Source organism: Dermacentor variabilis, chromosome 3 (genome assembly GCF_050947875.1).
Source record: "Dermacentor variabilis isolate Ectoservices chromosome 3, ASM5094787v1, whole genome shotgun sequence".
Lineage (NCBI taxonomy): Eukaryota > Metazoa > Arthropoda > Arachnida > Ixodida > Ixodidae > Dermacentor > Dermacentor variabilis.
The window spans coordinates 142910264-142928152 of record NC_134570.1 but is presented as its reverse complement, the minus strand read 5'-3'; the positions used below and the strand labels follow the sequence as shown (position 1 = coordinate 142928152).

Here is a 17889-nt window from a genome sequence, read left to right as displayed (position 1 = left end):
CGCCGCGAGCAGCTCCGCCTGCACGCAGCGTCGTCTGCTACAAGTGCAATGAGACGGGCCACATTGCCCGGGAGTGCACAAACCGCCGCGCTACCGAAGGACACAATCGCCCGACGGGAAACGGCGTGCGCCGCCGGTGACTCAGCCTTCGCCGGCGGTGCCTGAAACAAGGGGTTCCTTAGCCCCGATGGCGTGTAGGGTCGGAATTGATGACCCGTCGCCAGCCCCATTCCTTGCGCTCACGATCGCTGGTCGAACGTTTGCAGCGCTACTGGACAGTGGCGCCACAGCCTCGCTGTTCGGGGAGGAAGTTTTGGCTCACTTACGCCGGCACTCAGTCCGGCTGCGAGGCTGCAACACCGCCTTCCATCTCGCGAGCGGTGCGGCTACCTCGTGTAGCTCGGCGAGGTTGGTTGTGCGCTTGTAGGAGCGTGTACGCCGTCACAGGTTTGTGTACCTCCCTGGTCTGTCCGTACCCGTGATAGTAGGCCAAGACTTTCTGGCCCGCACTGGGATCGGGATAGACATTGCAAACAAAGGATACAGGGAGGGCCCTGGTGCGCCCCTGAAACCTTTTGCGCATTTCCCTGTCGCTTCGGTGGCACCTAGAGCCCCAGGCGCGACACCACGGCAGGAGGAGGGGCGAGTCCCGTTGATCCCCCAGACTCCGGCTGTCACAAAACCCGCTGTACGCGGCCCCTCGTCGGCCAGCGAAGCGGGCAGAGCTCGTTGCGAGACTCATTCTCCCGAGCCGAGCGCAGCGCTAGCGGATCGGATTTCGTGTAATCCTACGATCGCAAGCGCGCGCGGCGGAACGAGCCGCTCGCTGCCGCCTTTGCCTGGCAGTTTGTCGGAACGTGAGAAGGCGTGCCTGTCATCGCTGCTGAACCAATTTCACGCGATGTTTACAGATCGGCCGGGACGCACCACTCTTGTGCGACACCGGATCGACAAAGGCGACGCGCTACCGTGGAAATGCAATCCCAGGCCCGTGAGTGTGGCCAAAAGGAAAGCTATCAACCTCGCAATGGACGAAATGATCGAGACTGGCGTAATCCGCCGATCTAATAGTCCGTGGGGTTCTCCGGTAGTGCTGGTCCCGAAAAAGACGGCTCCCCTCGTCTTTGCGTGGACTACCGCCGACTCAATGAAGTCACTCGGAAGGATGCTTACCCTATGCCGAGCATTCACTCAACCGTGGCGAGCCTAGGTGGTGCACATTATTTTACCACCCTAGATGCTAGCCGCGGTTACCTGCAAGTGCAGATGGAGCCAAGGGTCGCGGAGAAAACCGCTTTCACCTCACATAGAGGCTTGTACGAGTTCACTCGCATGCCCTTTGGCTGCACGGGCGCTGCAGCCACTTTCCAGAGATTGATGGACAGAGTTCTGGGAAGGGCAAAATGGCAATACGCCCTAGCCTACCTAGACATTATTGTCCTCTTCTCTCGCACCTTTGAGGAACACCTCCGCCACTTGGAGGACATCCTCAGAAGGCTGCACGCTGCCGGGATCACTCTGAACCCGAAGAAAGCTCAGATCGCAGAGACCCGTGTCTCACTGCAGGGCTTTACAATAGAGCGAGGCCGTGTTTTACCGAACGAGGACAAGGTCCCAGCTATCCTCGAGTACCCAACGCCGGCGAACATACAGGCCCTCAGACGCTTTTTGGGCATGGTGAATTACTACCGCCAATTCGTGCCCAACTGCGCCGCTCTACAGGCTCCCTTGACCTCGTTGTTGAGGAAGTCTACAAGCTGGAGCTGGGGTCCGGAGCAAGATGAGGCCTTTAGGGCTCTCTCTAAAGCTCTTGTCGACACAGCCGAGCTGAAGCTGCCCGACCTGAACAGGGAGTTCGTAGTCCGAGCTGACGCGAGCGACCTGGGTATAGGTGCGGTGCTGCTCCAAGAACATGAGGACGTTCTTCGGCCAGTGGCCGTTGCCAGCCGGTCGTTGACGCCCGCAGAGCGTAACTATTCCGTGACCGAGCGTGAGTGTCTAGCGATAGTGTTCGCTCTGCGTAAGTTCGATCACTACGTCGACGGAGTGCCTTTTGTTGTTGAAACGGATCACATGGCGCTCACCTGGCTGAAGCGCTTGCGCGAGCCCTCAGGCCGCCTCGCGCGCTGGGCATTGACGTTACAGCGCTACAACTTTGTTGTTCGCTATCGGAAGGAGAGCACAAACGTGGTGGCCGACGCCTTGTCGCGCGCCCCCGTTTCAGACCCGGACACCTTTGACCGGCACCCCTCCGCGACAACGCTTCCGAACGAAGCCGGAGCCCTTGTCTCCAAAGGCACGGAAGGAGCGAGTTCAGGCGGCTGTGCGGCCTATATGCCGCCGTCGCCGGGAGAAAGTGCGTACCTGCTGGACCCTGTAACGTCCATGGGTATCACGTACAGTAGACGGGAGCTGCTGGAAGCTCAGCGGAAAGACCCATTTCTTCAGCAAATCGCTGACGAGCTCGAAAAAGAGCACAGCTCCGAGAGGGAGCGAGGCGGCAACGCTGATGGGCTCAAATTGACAGCTGGTATTGCTGTTGGCGCCGGGTGCGACGCAACTGGTATTGCTGCAGGCACGTTGGATTCGTATCTGCTGGATGCTGATGGAGTGCTCCTGCGCTATCTCCCATCTGAAGAGGCTCCTAATGAGTCCTTTAAGGTGGTGATCCCCCGCAGTCTACGGAGGGCCACACTGAGCTATTTCCATGACTCGCGGTTGGCCGGACACGCGAGTGGCCGTAAGAATTATGTTAAGTTGTGCCGCTCCGCAACCTGGCCAGGCATGAAGCGTGATGTACTTCATTACTCTCGCTCGTGCCGCGTGTGTCAAAGTGTGAAGCCCCGTGGTGGCAAACCCCCCGACCTCATTAAGCCGATCGACAGCCAGCTACCCTGGCAAATCGCGGCCTGTGACGTTATAGGACCTTTCCCAAGAAGCCGGCAAGGTCACACATTCCTGCTGGCCGTCACAGATCTTTTCACGAAGTGGGTGGAACTTTTTCCCCTTCGGAAGCTAACGGCACGCGTCATATGGGACAAGTTGCTCGAGGTATTCACCCGCTTGGTCTTTCCGGCGGAGTTGATCATTGACAACGCGTCCTATTTCACGGCCAAGGTGTTCGTCGATGTCTGTGCAGCCTTGGCATAAAGCACCGCAAAACAACAACTTATCACCCTCAGGCCAATCCCACCGAGCGGATGAACCGAAATGTGAAGACCTTGCTCGCTGCCTTTGCCCGGCAACACAGGCACTGGGACGCCTGTCTCCGCGAGATAGGTTTCTCTTTGCGCACATCGGTGAACCGTTCGACTGGGTACACGCCCGCTTTCCTCAATTTCGGGAGAGAGCTGCCAAACCCTATCGATCGCGTTCTGCGAACCGGCAGCGGGGCGAGCGCCGTTGCGTCGGGTCTCTCCGACTACGCGGTGCAAGTGCGCGCTAGGATGAGCGAGGCCCTTTCTCATGCCCGCACCAACCTGGCGAAAGCACGCGCTGGACAAAAAACACAATACGACCGGTCGCATAGAGATGTACATTATCAAGTAGGTGACCTTGTCCTCAGGCGCAATCATGTGCTGAGTGACGCAACAAAGGGCATCTCAGCCTCTCTGTCGGCCAAGTGGTCGGGCCGGCCCATACCGAGTGGAGACCAAAATGTCGCCTCTTGTGTATAAGCTGGTGGACTCAAACGGTAGACCATCCGGCGGTCCAGTGAACGTTTCTGACCTCAAACCTTTCGTTGCCAGAAGCAGCAACTGGGAAGAGGAAGAGACATAGCAAGCGTAACCGAGCATGACGGCGGATCTCAATCCGCGCACTCACCGGTATAACTTGCGAAAACGCTCGTAGTCGCCGCTTCTCGCTGGTAGCCAGAGGGACCTTATTCCCCACCGAGCTGGCAAGCGGAGAGGTGTGACTATAGCGTGAATGCACGCGTTAAAGCGGAAAAAAGGCACCCATTAGCCGAATAAGACGCTTTTTCGTAGTGCGCAGCTTCTGCTGAAGGCCGTGGTGAATCAAAGTGATCCGTGAGCCCGCCGGCGTGAGCTGTGAAAGCCGGCCTAGCCGTTGCCTTACTGCTCGCGCCTGGTGAACTTTATCCTCCAGTGGCGCTCGAGTGCCATGAAAGGCACGGTTAGCGTTTCAGCGCTGGCCGGAGGGATGCATGAGGCTACAATAAGCCCAATATGCCCCTTTCCGTGAGCCTCCTCCTTCCCTCTGGCAGACGCCTGCAAACGTGAATGCGCCAGAACGATGCGTGATTGGCAAGCTGACGGATGCAAGGTGAGCTTCGCGTTCTGCGTGTTCTGTCTGTGAACATTGTCAGCGGAAGGTGAGATTTCCTTGTAGTGCTGTTATTATAATCGGAGTGCGATTAGTTGTGTGAAGTGTTGATTGTCAGTGTGGTGCCAGACGGACGCCATCAATGAAGCCGTCGCAACACGCCTCGAGGACGACGACCGACTCGCCCAGGTCTCGTGGGAGCCGTCGGCGCCGCCGCGGGCGCCTCCAGTCGCAAGCCGTTCGAGAAGCCACTGCGGTCGCACTCGCTCCTGAGACCACAGCACGACCCGTGGTGCAAGCTGGCGCCGTTACCACCTCCGCATCCTTCCATGTGCGGTCGTTGCCGGTGTCTCCACAGCCAGCTGCCCGTTTGCCTCCACGCCGCCATGTCGCTACCTGGGCCTTCCAATCCGGTTCCGAAGCACCACTTTGCTTCGTGTCGACGAAACGCTGGAAGGAGCAAAGAAAGGTGGAGAACCACATGAGCGGGCGAGATATACCACGCATTTTCCGCGGTCGCACGCTATCAGCCATGGTCGAGGCCTCGGGTGGAGCCGTCATAGCCTCGGACCCTTCGGCACTGTACTGCAGCGTGTGCGGTGTGCTGCGGCTGTGTGCTGCCCATGACTCCAGCGCGGTGCACAAGCGTCGCGTGAAGAGGACGGAGCCAGCTGCCGAGGGGCCCGGGACGGATCCAGCCCCACAGGTGCGGCAGAACACGGACCCGGACGTCAACCCGGCCCTGCTGCGTTCCGTTGTCGGCACTCTCGCTTCGGACCCTGTGTTCGCGGCCACCATCGCGGCAGCTGTGCAGCAGGCGATGGCGCTGGCGCCCCTCCACAACTCCGTCCCTTCTCCGGAAGCCGGAGGCACCGACCCCGCGAGCGAGAGTCTCGACTTCGACATTTTCGCTTGAGAAAATAAAACAGGTCAGACGTCAGCTTTGCCTTTGATTCCGGTCGGCTCCCTCATGGGCCGGCCCGAGTCTTCAGGAGGGGGGGGATGTGGGGACCCCTTTTGGGACCCCTGTTTCCTGTGCACACGCGACTTGGGCCATTCGGCCGTGCGATCGCTGGGGACACGCAGTTCCAAGCCTCATTTTGGATAGCGTACATTCCCCGCGGCCGCGGGCGCCGGCGCGACGCGGAGCCTGCTGCCTGCGCGCGCGGCTCACGTTACGCCGTGCGCCGCGCGTAAGAACAGTGCCTGAGGAGCGGGCCCCTCTCGCCCTCTCTTCGGTTTCTCTCTCCTTCAGCATCGGAGGTGCGCGGGCGCTTTCGCCCGGACAGATTGACTTTCGGTGCTCATGGCTGTCGGACGTGCGGACCCCCTTGGTCCCGCGCCGCTCTGAGCAAGGCGGTCCCCTTTTGTGTGGCGAACCTGCTCGGAAGAGCCAGCGTGGCGGAGCAGACTTCCCGGGAGCTTTCACCCGTAGTCTGCGACGGCCACCCCAGTGCCGTATTCCTGTATTGTACTCGCATTTTGTACGTAGCAGAGAATAAACCCCCATTCGTTGGTGCCACGGCTGGAGTCGTCTCTACGCCTTGCCGGTGAGTCAGCGAACCCGCCGCGGCGCCCCTTTGCGTGCGCTGCGGAGTGGGGACGAGCTACGTGTCTCCTTAGACCTTAGCTAGCCGGGTGCGGGCACGTTAGCCCGAAGCCCCACAAGGTATACTTTGTGGCGCAATATACATTTCTTGAAAAGGGCAGAAGAAAGAAATGTATTTTGTGCGACAAAGTATACATAGGAAATCTAAGTGCCAACTTGCCCAAGAAGTAGTCCTTTTGGCATGCTACGCCGCTTTCGTCGCATCATCCTGAGATCGGCTGGGGCTCGCACTCGTCTTGCTGGGCAGCTGGTTTGCTTTGTATTCCTGCCTCGCTTGATCTATCAAGCACATCTTCAGCGTCTTACCAAAGCAGAGTGCGCTCGACTGTGAAATCTTATCAGTGAAGCCATGCATGCGATTACAGGCATTCCAAGGCTCACACCTATCAAGACACTTCAGGCGGAAGTTTACGAGAACGCGCTTGATTAGCCCATTCAGTAAAGACACGAAGCACCCGCGATAAAACACAGTGGTATTCCAGCAGCTCCAGCCTTGGCAAATTACATGGATCCGTCTTTCACCATAGTGGACCAATCCTTGTCACCGCTAGCTGAATGGGGCCACTCGTCAAGTGAATAGCAACAAGCGACTTGGCTGCATTGAGCAGGTGACTTATCGAAACTCAAGTTCCGCCAGCACCACCACGCCAATGCCTTCGTCTTTGGAGTTCCAGGAAGTATACCTAAGTGCCTATGTAGATGCCGGGTTTACTTCGGCATTTAGTTTAACCTGCTCGGTGTGCTCTTCCTATCCAGATGTAAACCAGGCGTGTTCTTATCAGTTGGATACACCCATTACCTTGGTACTGGTGGGATCAGTTTAACTCCGCGATGGCTTGACCGCTCTGACACTAATCGGCAAGGCAAAACCTCTTAGAAGCGTGATACCCTACACCGATCGGACGCAAGCGTTGCGCTCACACCGTGGCGTCGATCGTTCAGTTGTTGGAGCGATGGACTTTCAGCGTTGTGCGACTACTTAATCCATGCCCCGTTCGAATTTTCGGGATTTGTCGATCAAATGTTCCCACTCATACTGCGGCAGACGCCGCATGCCAACCCTTGACGGTAGCGCGACCATTGCCTCTGCTCAACCTTACGCACTCTGAAACAATGGACATTCAGAAGGAAATTTTTCACCGCACATCGCGAGCTCTCATACCTACGTGTGGCTCTGACCTCCGGGGTGGCCTCACCCGTCAAGAGGCGTTAGGGCGGCTAACACCGTTCATCAGCGCGCAGTGGAGATATATCGACGCCTTCTCTAGATGCGTTTACTGTCCTGCACCAGTACAGGAGGCAGACCTACAGGGCTTGCTATGGACATGCCCTGGTCTGCAATCGGCTCGTAGGCGTCCTGTGAGCTGTGTGTTTCTCCACCGTAACTGTTGGCTAGACTAACACAAATGAATATTTGGTCCTCATCACCGCTTCCTTTTGGACTTTACGCAAGATACACCATTTCACAATTATGTTTAACACTTCCTTTTGATGGCGTAAGGCAAACTAACGCAATAAAAATTATCATCGATGCATCTCAAGACGAACTTCTGTCTAGGAGGATGTAAAAAAGTTACAATGACGTTTCACTCGTGATGCGGGTGACGCCCAAGCTTATGGGTGCCATAGCACCCATAACAATATCGGCCTTCAGTGCGCATAGACGCCTACACTGTCCGCATCGCAGATTGTATTCAACACAGAGATCGTGCGGCCTCGCCATATGTAGCAGTCATCGAAGTAGATGGCTCCATTGTAAACATTCGCTTACTATCTCAATTACCTAACATGGTGTCGGCGCACAGGTACAAACACGAACACTTCACACTCCAAGATCGCGGACACTCCCTGTCAAAAGGCTGGCGTGAAGGATCGTCGCGCCAGCAGCGAGCGAAGTGGCCTTCGTGCTGTATATTGCTTCAACGCGAACTGAGTGGTGAGAACACCGCGCATGCGAAGCTACGAGTCGTCTGCCCACCTAGACTGTGCCTCCAAAGCAGATTGCTTTCAATATACACGGCCGCCTGACGGCGCGCAGCCATAGTACAACACTCCGCCTCCCTTCCCTAGTGCCATGCGCGGGATGAAATACGACGTGATTTGTCCCTTTGCGCACTCCACATTGAACCGCCATCGTCGGCTCGCCGTCGCACGCTTCCACTCTCCCATACAGCGCACGGCGCGCGAGGAGTTTTACGTGCGAAAGCCACCACATGATTATGAGGCACGCCATAGTGGGGGACTCCGGAAATCTGGACCACCTGGGTTTATTTAACCTGCACCTAAATCTAAGTACACGGGTAGTATCGCTCTCATCGAAATCCGGTCGCCGTGGCCGGATCCCGCTACCTCGTGCTTAGCAGCCCAACACCATAGCCACTAAGCCACCATGGCGGGTGGGAACCCCGTACGTATGCATCGCAAAAAAAACATGTATCTGCGAGAGGAGGTCTACCCAGCGCACCTCCGCCTACCTTCCTCCTCTGCCACGCTTTGCCTCGTTTCTCACTTCGCTCAACGTAACCTAGACATTGCTGCAGGTGGCATTGCTTTACCGCACGCTCCTTCGTATTTCCACGGCGTGTGATTCTCCTCACCTCCAGGCTCACTTCACGGTTCGCTTGTTTCGCAGTTTCAGACAGATACCACCGATTTTACGAGCTGACCAGGGAAGCTTGTGCGTAAAAACTGATGGAGTGGAGGGGGCGCTCTTCAACTGAAGGCATAGTGTCACCATATTGTTTTAGGCAGAGAGTTAAAGATGCCCAGCAGCACATTCATGTGCGCGCAGCCCGATTGTAGCGGGCATGATTGGAACCTGCGAGTTGGATTGTACCATGCTCACCACCTCCAAATTCATGTGGCCCCACCCAAAAAATTCAATTGGCCTATACCTAAATTGAAGTAGGCCAAGTTGGGTCAGCCCCAAATTTGAAGTTCACCCAACTGAAGATGTCAAGTTGGGCGACCCCTGGCTATCCCAAAATTTCAATTTGGCCTACTCCCAAAGTTGAACTTAGTAATTGTGATCCTTTCCCGAAAAAAAAACAAGGGCGAAAGCGCACTATATGATACGCGGTTGGTTTCCTACCCACCAGAAGATGGCCAGCGGCAGCTTCAGTGTCTACTATGGGTAGGTAAAGGTGGCGTCCACACCAGCAATTCTTTTCACATCCTCCTAGGTTGCTGCCAAATAGAAGCCAACTAGAAGGCTCGCGAGAAGACCACATTCATCACGTCGGACGGGTTCTACGAGTTGAGCGTCAAGCCATTCGGACTACCTTCGGCACCTGCAATGTTCCAGCCCTTGATGGACACCGTGTTAGCAATGTTGAAGTGGCAGGCTTACCTTCTTTACTTGGATGACGTCGTCGTCTTCGCCGGAAATTTTGACGATCACCTTAGGCGGCTTGGGAATGTAGTAGAGGCCATCAAGTTATCAGGGCTCACTCTGAAGCCGGAGAGTCGCTTCGCTTACGATTGCGTTCTGTTGGTGTGCCAAGTCATCAGTGAATCTGGAGTGCGTCCTGATCTGCAGAAAAAAAATCTGCCATCACGGATTTTCCACAACCCGCCGACAAGAAGGGAGTGCAGATTCATTGACCCCTGTACCTAACGGGCGCTTCGTCAAAGGCTTTTGGCGCATCGCCGATCCACTGATATATCTCACAAGATGCGATGCCGAGCTCAAGTGGGAAACTCACAACGCCTGCAGTCATCACCAGTACTCGCGCACTTCGATAAAGGCACCGATACCGAAATCCACACCAACGCAAGTAGCCTGGTCCTAGTCATCCTAGTCCAAAGGAAAGATGGATTTTAAGGATTCATTGCTTAAGCTAGTAGGTCGCTGTTGAAAGCGGAAGCCAATTATTCTACGACTGAAAAAGACTGCCATTGCCTAATTTAAGCTACCACAGAATTTCTTCCTTAAGGATACGGCAGGCCCTTCCAAGTCGCAAGCTAGCATCATGTATTGTATTCGCTGGCAAATTTAAAGAACCCTTCGCGGCGCCTCGCGTGATCGAGTCCAAGACTCAATGAATTTGACATCACGGTTGTCAACAAGGCTTGACGGAAGCACTTTGATGCTGACTGCCTATCCCCCACCTCCACCAGATGTCACGTTATAGTCATGGTCAATAACAGAGTAGCAAAATTGGGAATGACGAAACTAACTCTGTAGTGGGCGAACTTGGTCCCCTAAACAAAAGTGACATTCAAAGCACAATAGTAGCGACAACAGTCAGTGATTATATAAAATCTCATCAGCGCGTAGTGCGTCAGATATGGTCGATGACTTGTCAAAGGTTCCAGCGTATTCGCTTGTACCCGCGTGCATCCCTGAAAGAACTACACACTTGGCGTCTCGCCTAGAATCAGATTACACAAGGTGCCGTGTAATCTGATCACAGACAGAACATTGAAAACATTTGAGAAACTTCTGATACATGCACGCGCGTTTTGTGCCGAGCGATAACGTTTAACATTTGTTAGCCGGTGGAAAGCGATCACCGAAGAAAGATAAGAAGGTACACGTGTCAGTGATATTAGGTGCCGTGGACATATTTCGGCTTTATTGCTTTACTTAATTTTTATCGGCTTTTAATGCTTAGTTATAACGTTGTTGCAGCTTTTCTTTCATATTTGCTATATTCAAGCACATATGAAAAAAAAAACTGACACACGAAATTAAGCGTTTCATTCATACTAGCAGTATATTTTAACTGGAAGTAGAAAAACGATTACTCCGTTTTCATGTGTTTAGATTTGCAGTTTCCGAGCAAAAGTTCCCTGTTAAGTTCGCTTTTCAATTTGTTCCTTCCCAGCAGAACGCTGCAGGACGAATCTTCTGTTGGCCAATTGTATGCAACTTTCTCTGAACAATATTCTTTATTTACGTTATTGCGTTTTTGGTGCACCAATCTGCAAATTTCATTTAAAGCGGAGTCCTGAAGCTCTTCGTCGTAGGAATTTCTCTTTACGTTATGACTATGGTACAACGTAAAGTTGTGACCATAGACACAATCTGCCATAATATGGAAGTACAAGGGTCATAGCAGACTGCCTACTTGACATTATGAATAACGAGGAGTACAATAAACAATGGTTCTATACAGGTATCCCCGTTTCCGTTTGGTATTGCAGGAAACGTTCGATAAGACAGTTCTCAATAGCACTGTAGCGCTACTCTACTTCAGCTACTCCGGAGAAGATGCAGGCTTTCGGTACGAAGACGAGAATAAAAAATCACACATAGCTCATCAATAACTTAATAAAGGGTCTGTGTAGGCTATTTTTCCCGGTGTTTGACATTTATACTTGACTTAATAAAAGCATCTGATTCCGCTGAATAGAGAGAGGTAAAAAAAAACTGCAAAGTGATAGACTTCATAAACCATAAGCAAATGTTTTAGAAAAGTATTTACAAATAAGCACAGACGCATAGCTTCGCTAATTGTTGCAAAAAAAACAGAAAATAGTTTAAAGTGAAGTCTGACAGCTAAGGTGAAACAAGCTTTTAAATGTTCTTCGCTCTATTTCTGGAACAAAAAGCATCAAGGTTCCGGGTCTGTAATCACAAAGCGTAAAGAGCAATGTCCAAGTGTGAGGGTAGGCTTTATGGTTAAAGGGTCGTAAAAGAGAACAATTGCAAATTACACGCACTGTTGAAATCGATGTTATGCGGAGCATGTTTCGGTATTTGCTGAATATTCCTCCGTGTTTCACAAAGCGATACGAGGTGGTCCAACGTGTTTGTTTAGAGTGAGTAGGTGTGTGTGCGGGTTCCGAGCTCTCATGCGTATGTCAACAGCAGCCCGATAACTACCCCGCTGAAGACTATGGTGTGGCAGCAAGGGCATTATTTCTACACCGGCTGTTTGACACGAGCTTACGACATAGCGATTGTTGGGTTATTCATGGTTAGTGGATGAGCAAAAACGAAACACGCACTGTTACGTCATCAGCGACTACACGTTATACAATCATACGTACGTATGGATATTTCATGTAGTGTATGTGAAAACGACGCTGGTATTTGCACGCTGGCGAAGAAATGTCAATACATGGTTCAGTAGGGTGAACATGAATGCTAGAGCGAACTAGAGTGAAAATTGGCACAACTTCGCATAATTTTGACATAACTTAAGCTGCTACTACGACTGCAGGGGGGAAAGTGGGCCAGTATCGTACCAAGTGCAGTCTGACACGGTGCCTCAAAAAGAGCGAGTTGTAAGACGGAAAGAAGACGAGAAAGTAGCGCAGGGGCGCGTGTTTCAAAGACCTGGTTGTATTTTCAACAAGCTATGTCTACGTGAGAGTTGTGTCTTGTTATCGCCTTGACGAAATGTATTTCTTATTGCAACACCTTGCGTCTCTAAACCATAAGCCCCTGTACAACGATCTTGTTGGTGTACTATTACCAACGCCATTGTATATAGACAGGTCTTCACTGTGCAGTTCGAGCAGATGTTTCAAAACGAGTAAAGAAAACACCAATGAAAGCAGCAACGCAGTATTTTTTCTTCAAAAGTATATCGTCACGCGGCCAGTGTCAAAGCGTGGCTGCCGAACAAAGCCTTCTTGGTGGCATGGACAGTCCATTGCATCGCCGGCAAAAAATGTAAAGAATGGAGCACGCATTCATAGATTGCTCGGACGCAGTACTTCAATGAGACGTACGTCGACGAAGACTTCAAAAAAGAACTTCCCATAGCACTACAAGGAATTCGATTGTAAACTCCAAACAACAAGGACAGCGTCACCTATTACATGTTCATGGCCCTCCCTTTTTAATGCCCCTGGAGAACAAGGCTGCAAGTAGCTTAAAAGAGTATACATGCGGGCTAGTTGGCACGAATCCATCGGTTGGTATGAATCCAACTCCTTTCGTCGGCTTTCCCCTCCATCCCAACGTTTATAGCCTCCACAATCTTCAAAGCAGGGCGATGGGGATACTATAGCTACTGCGGTCTTCTGACCCTACCACATGGTGGTGTTTCCAACATGTACCGTTACAGGCATAGGTAGGGTTACGAAGTAGATAGAGAAGTTCTGAGGAAAAGAAAAGGTAATTAGTTGTATGCTGATAGAATAAATCACATGTATAGCGTACTTAACTCAAACAGGGTAGGTGACTGTTTGCCAACGCCGCGTTCCAAAAAGGATGGTAATAAATCAGCAGGAGCAGTATCTCTGTCGCAGCTACTGAGGTATGTGGCGGCACCACTACGTGCGTTCGTTCTAAAGCTACAAGCCAGCCGTCGGGAGCACCTATATTCCTTCGTTATACAGAGAAATTTCTAATAGTGGTCTTCGGTGTACAGACGTTCGCAATGCACATGGCAAACTAGAATTTAGCCGGGAGACGTGAAATCCTTTGTTATACAGGTTTTTATTGTGGAGGCTTTCGTTGCAGACGCGCTCGACTGTAAATTCAGCATGCAAAGTTTTTAGACAAGGAAATATACGACAATGGTCGAAATGCAAAATAAATCTTTTAGATGTAACTGCAATGGAACTTGGGTTCAAAATTCACGACATGGAAGTTCGGCCTGTATTTTCTTTTATATTTATCAATATCTTGCGGAAGCATAGCCAAAACAGAGTTTTAAAAGAGTGCTGCATGACCTTAAACTCATTTAGCGTTTCTCATTGATATTGCGTTCTTGTGTGAAAAATTTAAATTACATTGCTCTGGCGACAGATCAGAAGTGAATGTCGATAGTCAACTCTTTAAGCCGTAGTATAATAAAGTCGCTTTAGCAGGGCAGTTACCGACAGTGGTATGACAGTGGTATATTCATATATATTCTAATGACAGTGGTATATTCATATAATAAAAAAATATGTATTGTCGAGCTTGTCGCAGGAGCAGTCAAGTGGCTTGCCGATATTTCCCAGAACGTTGCAATTTACCGACTGGAACCTCTTTAGAAAAATTCGAGGGGAGCAGACTCCGGAAGGAGAGACATACAGGAACTCTTAGGTAACCTGAGCAAAGCTGTAAACGAGGCCACAAAGACAATAACTACGGACTTCGAGGCCCCGGTAATGTATGCCAGAATGGCACACATGCTTGATGCTAAGCATAGCATACAATAACTCAATCGTAGGCTCAGGGCCAAAACTGCAGCTCTAAACAAGGAAACTGACTCATACGCTGTACTTTTGTCGCAGCAACAATGGGAGGAAACATGTGCGCAATCGGATAGTCGTATGAGAGGAGGTAGTAAGTGGGGCTTCTCAAAAATCTTAACAAACAATCCAAAGGGACAGCCAGACTAGCTTTAGACAGGATGATCAAAGGCCTAACTAGTCATGATATGACGGACAAAAGTATCGCTAAAAGCATGCTGTACACCTACTTTCCTTGGAAGAACAGTGATGCATGCAGGGAGGCAGAGAACGTCCCATACCAGGAATACACCAGGATGAGTGCCCCACATCTTGATGAAGCCATCGCCGTATCAGAATTAGACACGTGCTCTTTAACCTCAATAGCCAAGTTCGCTATAATACCAGATCGTATCACAAGGAAATTTCTTAAGAAATTGGATGACAATGCAACAGATATTTTAGCAAATGAGATCAAGCGACTCTGGGAGTCAGGGCAAGGCCCTGATTATCCGAGGGTGGCGAACGTAGTTTGCATCCCCAAGCCGGGAAAGCCTACCAGTATAGAAAGCCTTCCACCCATCTCGCTCACTTCCTGTCTTTGCAAAGTCATGGAGCATATAGTTAATCCCATATCAAGTCGCATCGAGCGATTGCCTCTTTCCTCACAACTTGATTGAATATGGACCTTCCCACTATGCACAGCGCACGATGCTGCTATGGATGAAACTGATCCTTGATAACCGCACCAAAGACGTGATGAGTGTTCTGGCCCTAGACTTAGATAAGGCCTTTGATAGGGACCGACGCCAACACACCCTAGGTGAGAAATCCCAGTTCGATCTTGCAATCAAATTTTTGAACTTTACTAAATCCTATCTTGGTGAACGCATGGTGTTCATCAGAGTTGGGACAGTTACCCAAGGGCCTTTCACTCTAGGTTGTCTGGGCACAGCCCAAGGATTGGCGCTGCCATCCATGCTCTTTATTATCGCTATGAACAGGCTATCCGAGAGGCTGGCTAGCATCCCAGATGTCTGGCATGTGATACATGTGGACGACATCACCATATGTGGCCCCGGCAGGTCCATAGCCAGATTACCGAAAAGTTTACAAGAAGCTGTTAACATCAGAGAGGACTTCCTCGCTAGCACGAGGTTGACGCTCTCTCCCACAAATTCAGAGCTACTGCTGTACAGGAAAGTGAGACAAGCAGGCAAAACTAAAGGATTAGCGCCACATGGCTTTCTTCTTATCGAGATACAAACTAATGTGGGCACCTGCATACACAGAGTTGATTCTGGTAAAATATTATGGCTAACTTTTAATATCAAAGGGTATAATAAAGAAGCTCCTAGCCGACTAACAGGACAGGCAAATAGAGTTCTGAAACACATTGCTAAGGTAGGTAGCCAAAGGAAAGGAATGAATTAGAACGATCTCATCCGGGCCTTTCAGGTGTTCTTCCTATGTCACGTATCTTACACTCCACCTTATTTAGAATGGGCACGAGCTGAAAAAGCTAAGCTTGACTCTCTCATTCGAACGGGACTCAAAAGAGCCATTCGACTGCCACAGTCTGCTAGTACGGCAAAAGTGCTGGCCCTGGGAATCCACAATACCATTGATGAGATTACTGAAGCACATTGCATAGCCCACATCACTCGGCTCTCTGCCACTAATCCTTGCCTTCAAATCCTGGAGGAGGCCGACATTGAACCCTAGTAGCCCCTAACCCTCTAAATCTCTCAGCAAAAATACTAGGTCTCAATATGTAGCAGACCTTGTACGCCGTAACATTCAACCTGTTTATAAAGTGGGCCGGTGGAACGCACGAGCAAGGGCAACCCTACAAGATTTACATCAACACAAGCTAAATGCATTTTTGTCGACGCAGCACAGTATCTCATAGAGAAACGATGCTCCATAACAGTGGTGGACGTAGAGGGAAAAATCCTTAATGCAGCATCTGTAATGGTAAAGACGTCCCATGTGGCGGAGGAGGCTGCTATCGCTTTAGATATAATAGTTGTAAGAAGCCAGCCTTTCAGACTCAGACTCACGCTCGGCTATCCGCTCCTTCTCGTCCGGATGGGTAGCGGGAAGATCCTTCATGATCAAGACTTCAATCAAAAGTGAAGACGTGATCAGGACTTCAATCAGAAGTGAAGAGCCTTATTTCATGATTCCCTACCCACTTTAAGGACATCACTGGACCGAATGAGATTAATCCGAATGAGGCTGCCCATAGGTCTGCGCGGGACCTCACAACCACGTAGCCGAAATTGGGGCCTCCGAAATTCCCATAGATCTAGGAAAAGAATCGCTCCATACATATCATGAGATAGCGACTCATTATAAGCTTAGCCGTAGAACCTTCCCCCTGCCACACCCCAAGCTTGACAGGGCCGAGGTCTCTACGCTTAGAAAGATACAGACTAGACCTTGCCATACTCCTCGCATAATGCACTTAGTCGTCAGAAAAAAATTAAAGGAATTTAATGGCTCTAATATACAGGCTTCTAATGACGAAGCAGCAATGAAGTTTGCAAGTGATCGGTAGAGCAGATAACCAGTGTTCTTTAGAGTAGCAATAAATTGAGTCCATGGGAAAGAGGAATGTCGCGATGGGCAGCAGAAGTCGAAATTCTCGGTTGAGATCAGAAGAACTGAAGAAGTATGACAGATAGGCAATAATAGAAAACAAGGATCAGTTTAAATTGCTTGGAAAGAATGCTTTCTCCTACGTTGAGTTCGAAATAAAGTGATAAATGGATGTCCATGAACTAAAAGTTTTACGTGGCAGAATGGGTACCTCGGGCAGGTGATGTGGCTGAGTTCATATAGGCTTCAAATATGTCAATGCTGCAGCAACCATTGTGACGTTTTTCAGTAAAAGACACGATCATTGTCGTGTCTGCTACTCGCCTCGCCCGCGAGGTATTCCCCATATTCTGTAATCGTAGCGTGTGGGAGAACAAGTCATGCGTCATTGTGACGTATAGTGGACCTGTCTCTACTGTAGTTAGTCTCATTGTGATGCAGCTGTAGGTTAATGTTAAGCTGCAGGTCAATGTCAAGTGTAGGTTAATGTTAGTTGTTCTCTGCAGAGGGTACAAGACCTACAAGCTGACCTTTTGCGAGCCTCGCCTCAGGACGACAAACTGCGGCATGGTGCAGAGGATTGACGCAGACGTACCATAGCCGTTAGAAGATGGGTTACTTATTTCGTGAAACACAAAGGGATGAAAGACAATGCAGGCAAACCTTCACCCAGGCAAAGGCAGCTTGGTGACATCTTTCTGGAAATTATTTCTTTGTTCTATGACAAAATATGAAGGGGATGCGCATTCTGTCACAAGACAAGACGCATTTCGGATCTTGTTTTTTTTTCTTCGAAGGCGAAGGACAATACGGCCTCAATATTGTAGGCGGAGAACTGCAAGGCCAGTCTTTGCCTGCATGGCGCGTGCGAGCAATAGCGACCCATAAGGGCTGGCGCTCGCGTTTTGGCGCAGTCAGAAGAGAGGCAGTATGCCGAGGCAGCTCATGGCTTCCATCCATTGGTGCCTAGTGTTTCTGGCAGTGTTGGGTAAGTTTGATTCAATTGGAAAATTGGTTAAAACGAGGTACAAGTTATTTGAAGGCATAGATGTACGATTAGTACTCTTGATATTACTCAATATTTCTGCGGCGTGAATGGAAAATGCTCAACGACGCTATCATCACTTGCGAAGAATTTCTTCGCCTAAGCATAACGTGTATGTGTTTAGGTAACTTCAATGCACATTTAGCAGTATTCAAGGTGAAATAGATGATAACGACAAACATAAAGCGCATGGACATTCGCCTGAGGCTTCTGCAGGGAAGTTGGG

The 17889-nt window shown here is 50.6% G+C and overlaps 1 protein-coding gene and 1 long non-coding RNA gene across 2 annotated transcripts in view; one reads left to right on the top strand and one right to left on the bottom strand.

The window, feature by feature from the left end:
- LOC142574230 (uncharacterized) overlaps positions 1-16915 on the bottom strand; it is a 61133-nt gene extending 44218 nt beyond the window's left edge. The window contains exons 1-2 of the long non-coding RNA XR_012826461.1: positions 16830-16915; positions 9246-9428 (exon numbers count right to left, since the gene is read on the bottom strand). This is a non-coding gene — a long non-coding RNA (uncharacterized LOC142574230). The remainder of the gene's footprint in view (positions 1-9245; positions 9429-16829) is intronic.
- Positions 16916-17449: 534 nt separating this feature from the next.
- LOC142576352 (uncharacterized) overlaps positions 17450-17889 on the top strand; it is a 48807-nt gene continuing 48367 nt past the window's right edge. Inside the window, exon 1 of the mRNA XM_075686451.1 lies at positions 17450-17606. Coding sequence (XP_075542566.1) covers positions 17549-17606 — 58 coding nt within the window. The 5' untranslated portion in view covers positions 17450-17548. The remainder of the gene's footprint in view (positions 17607-17889) is intronic.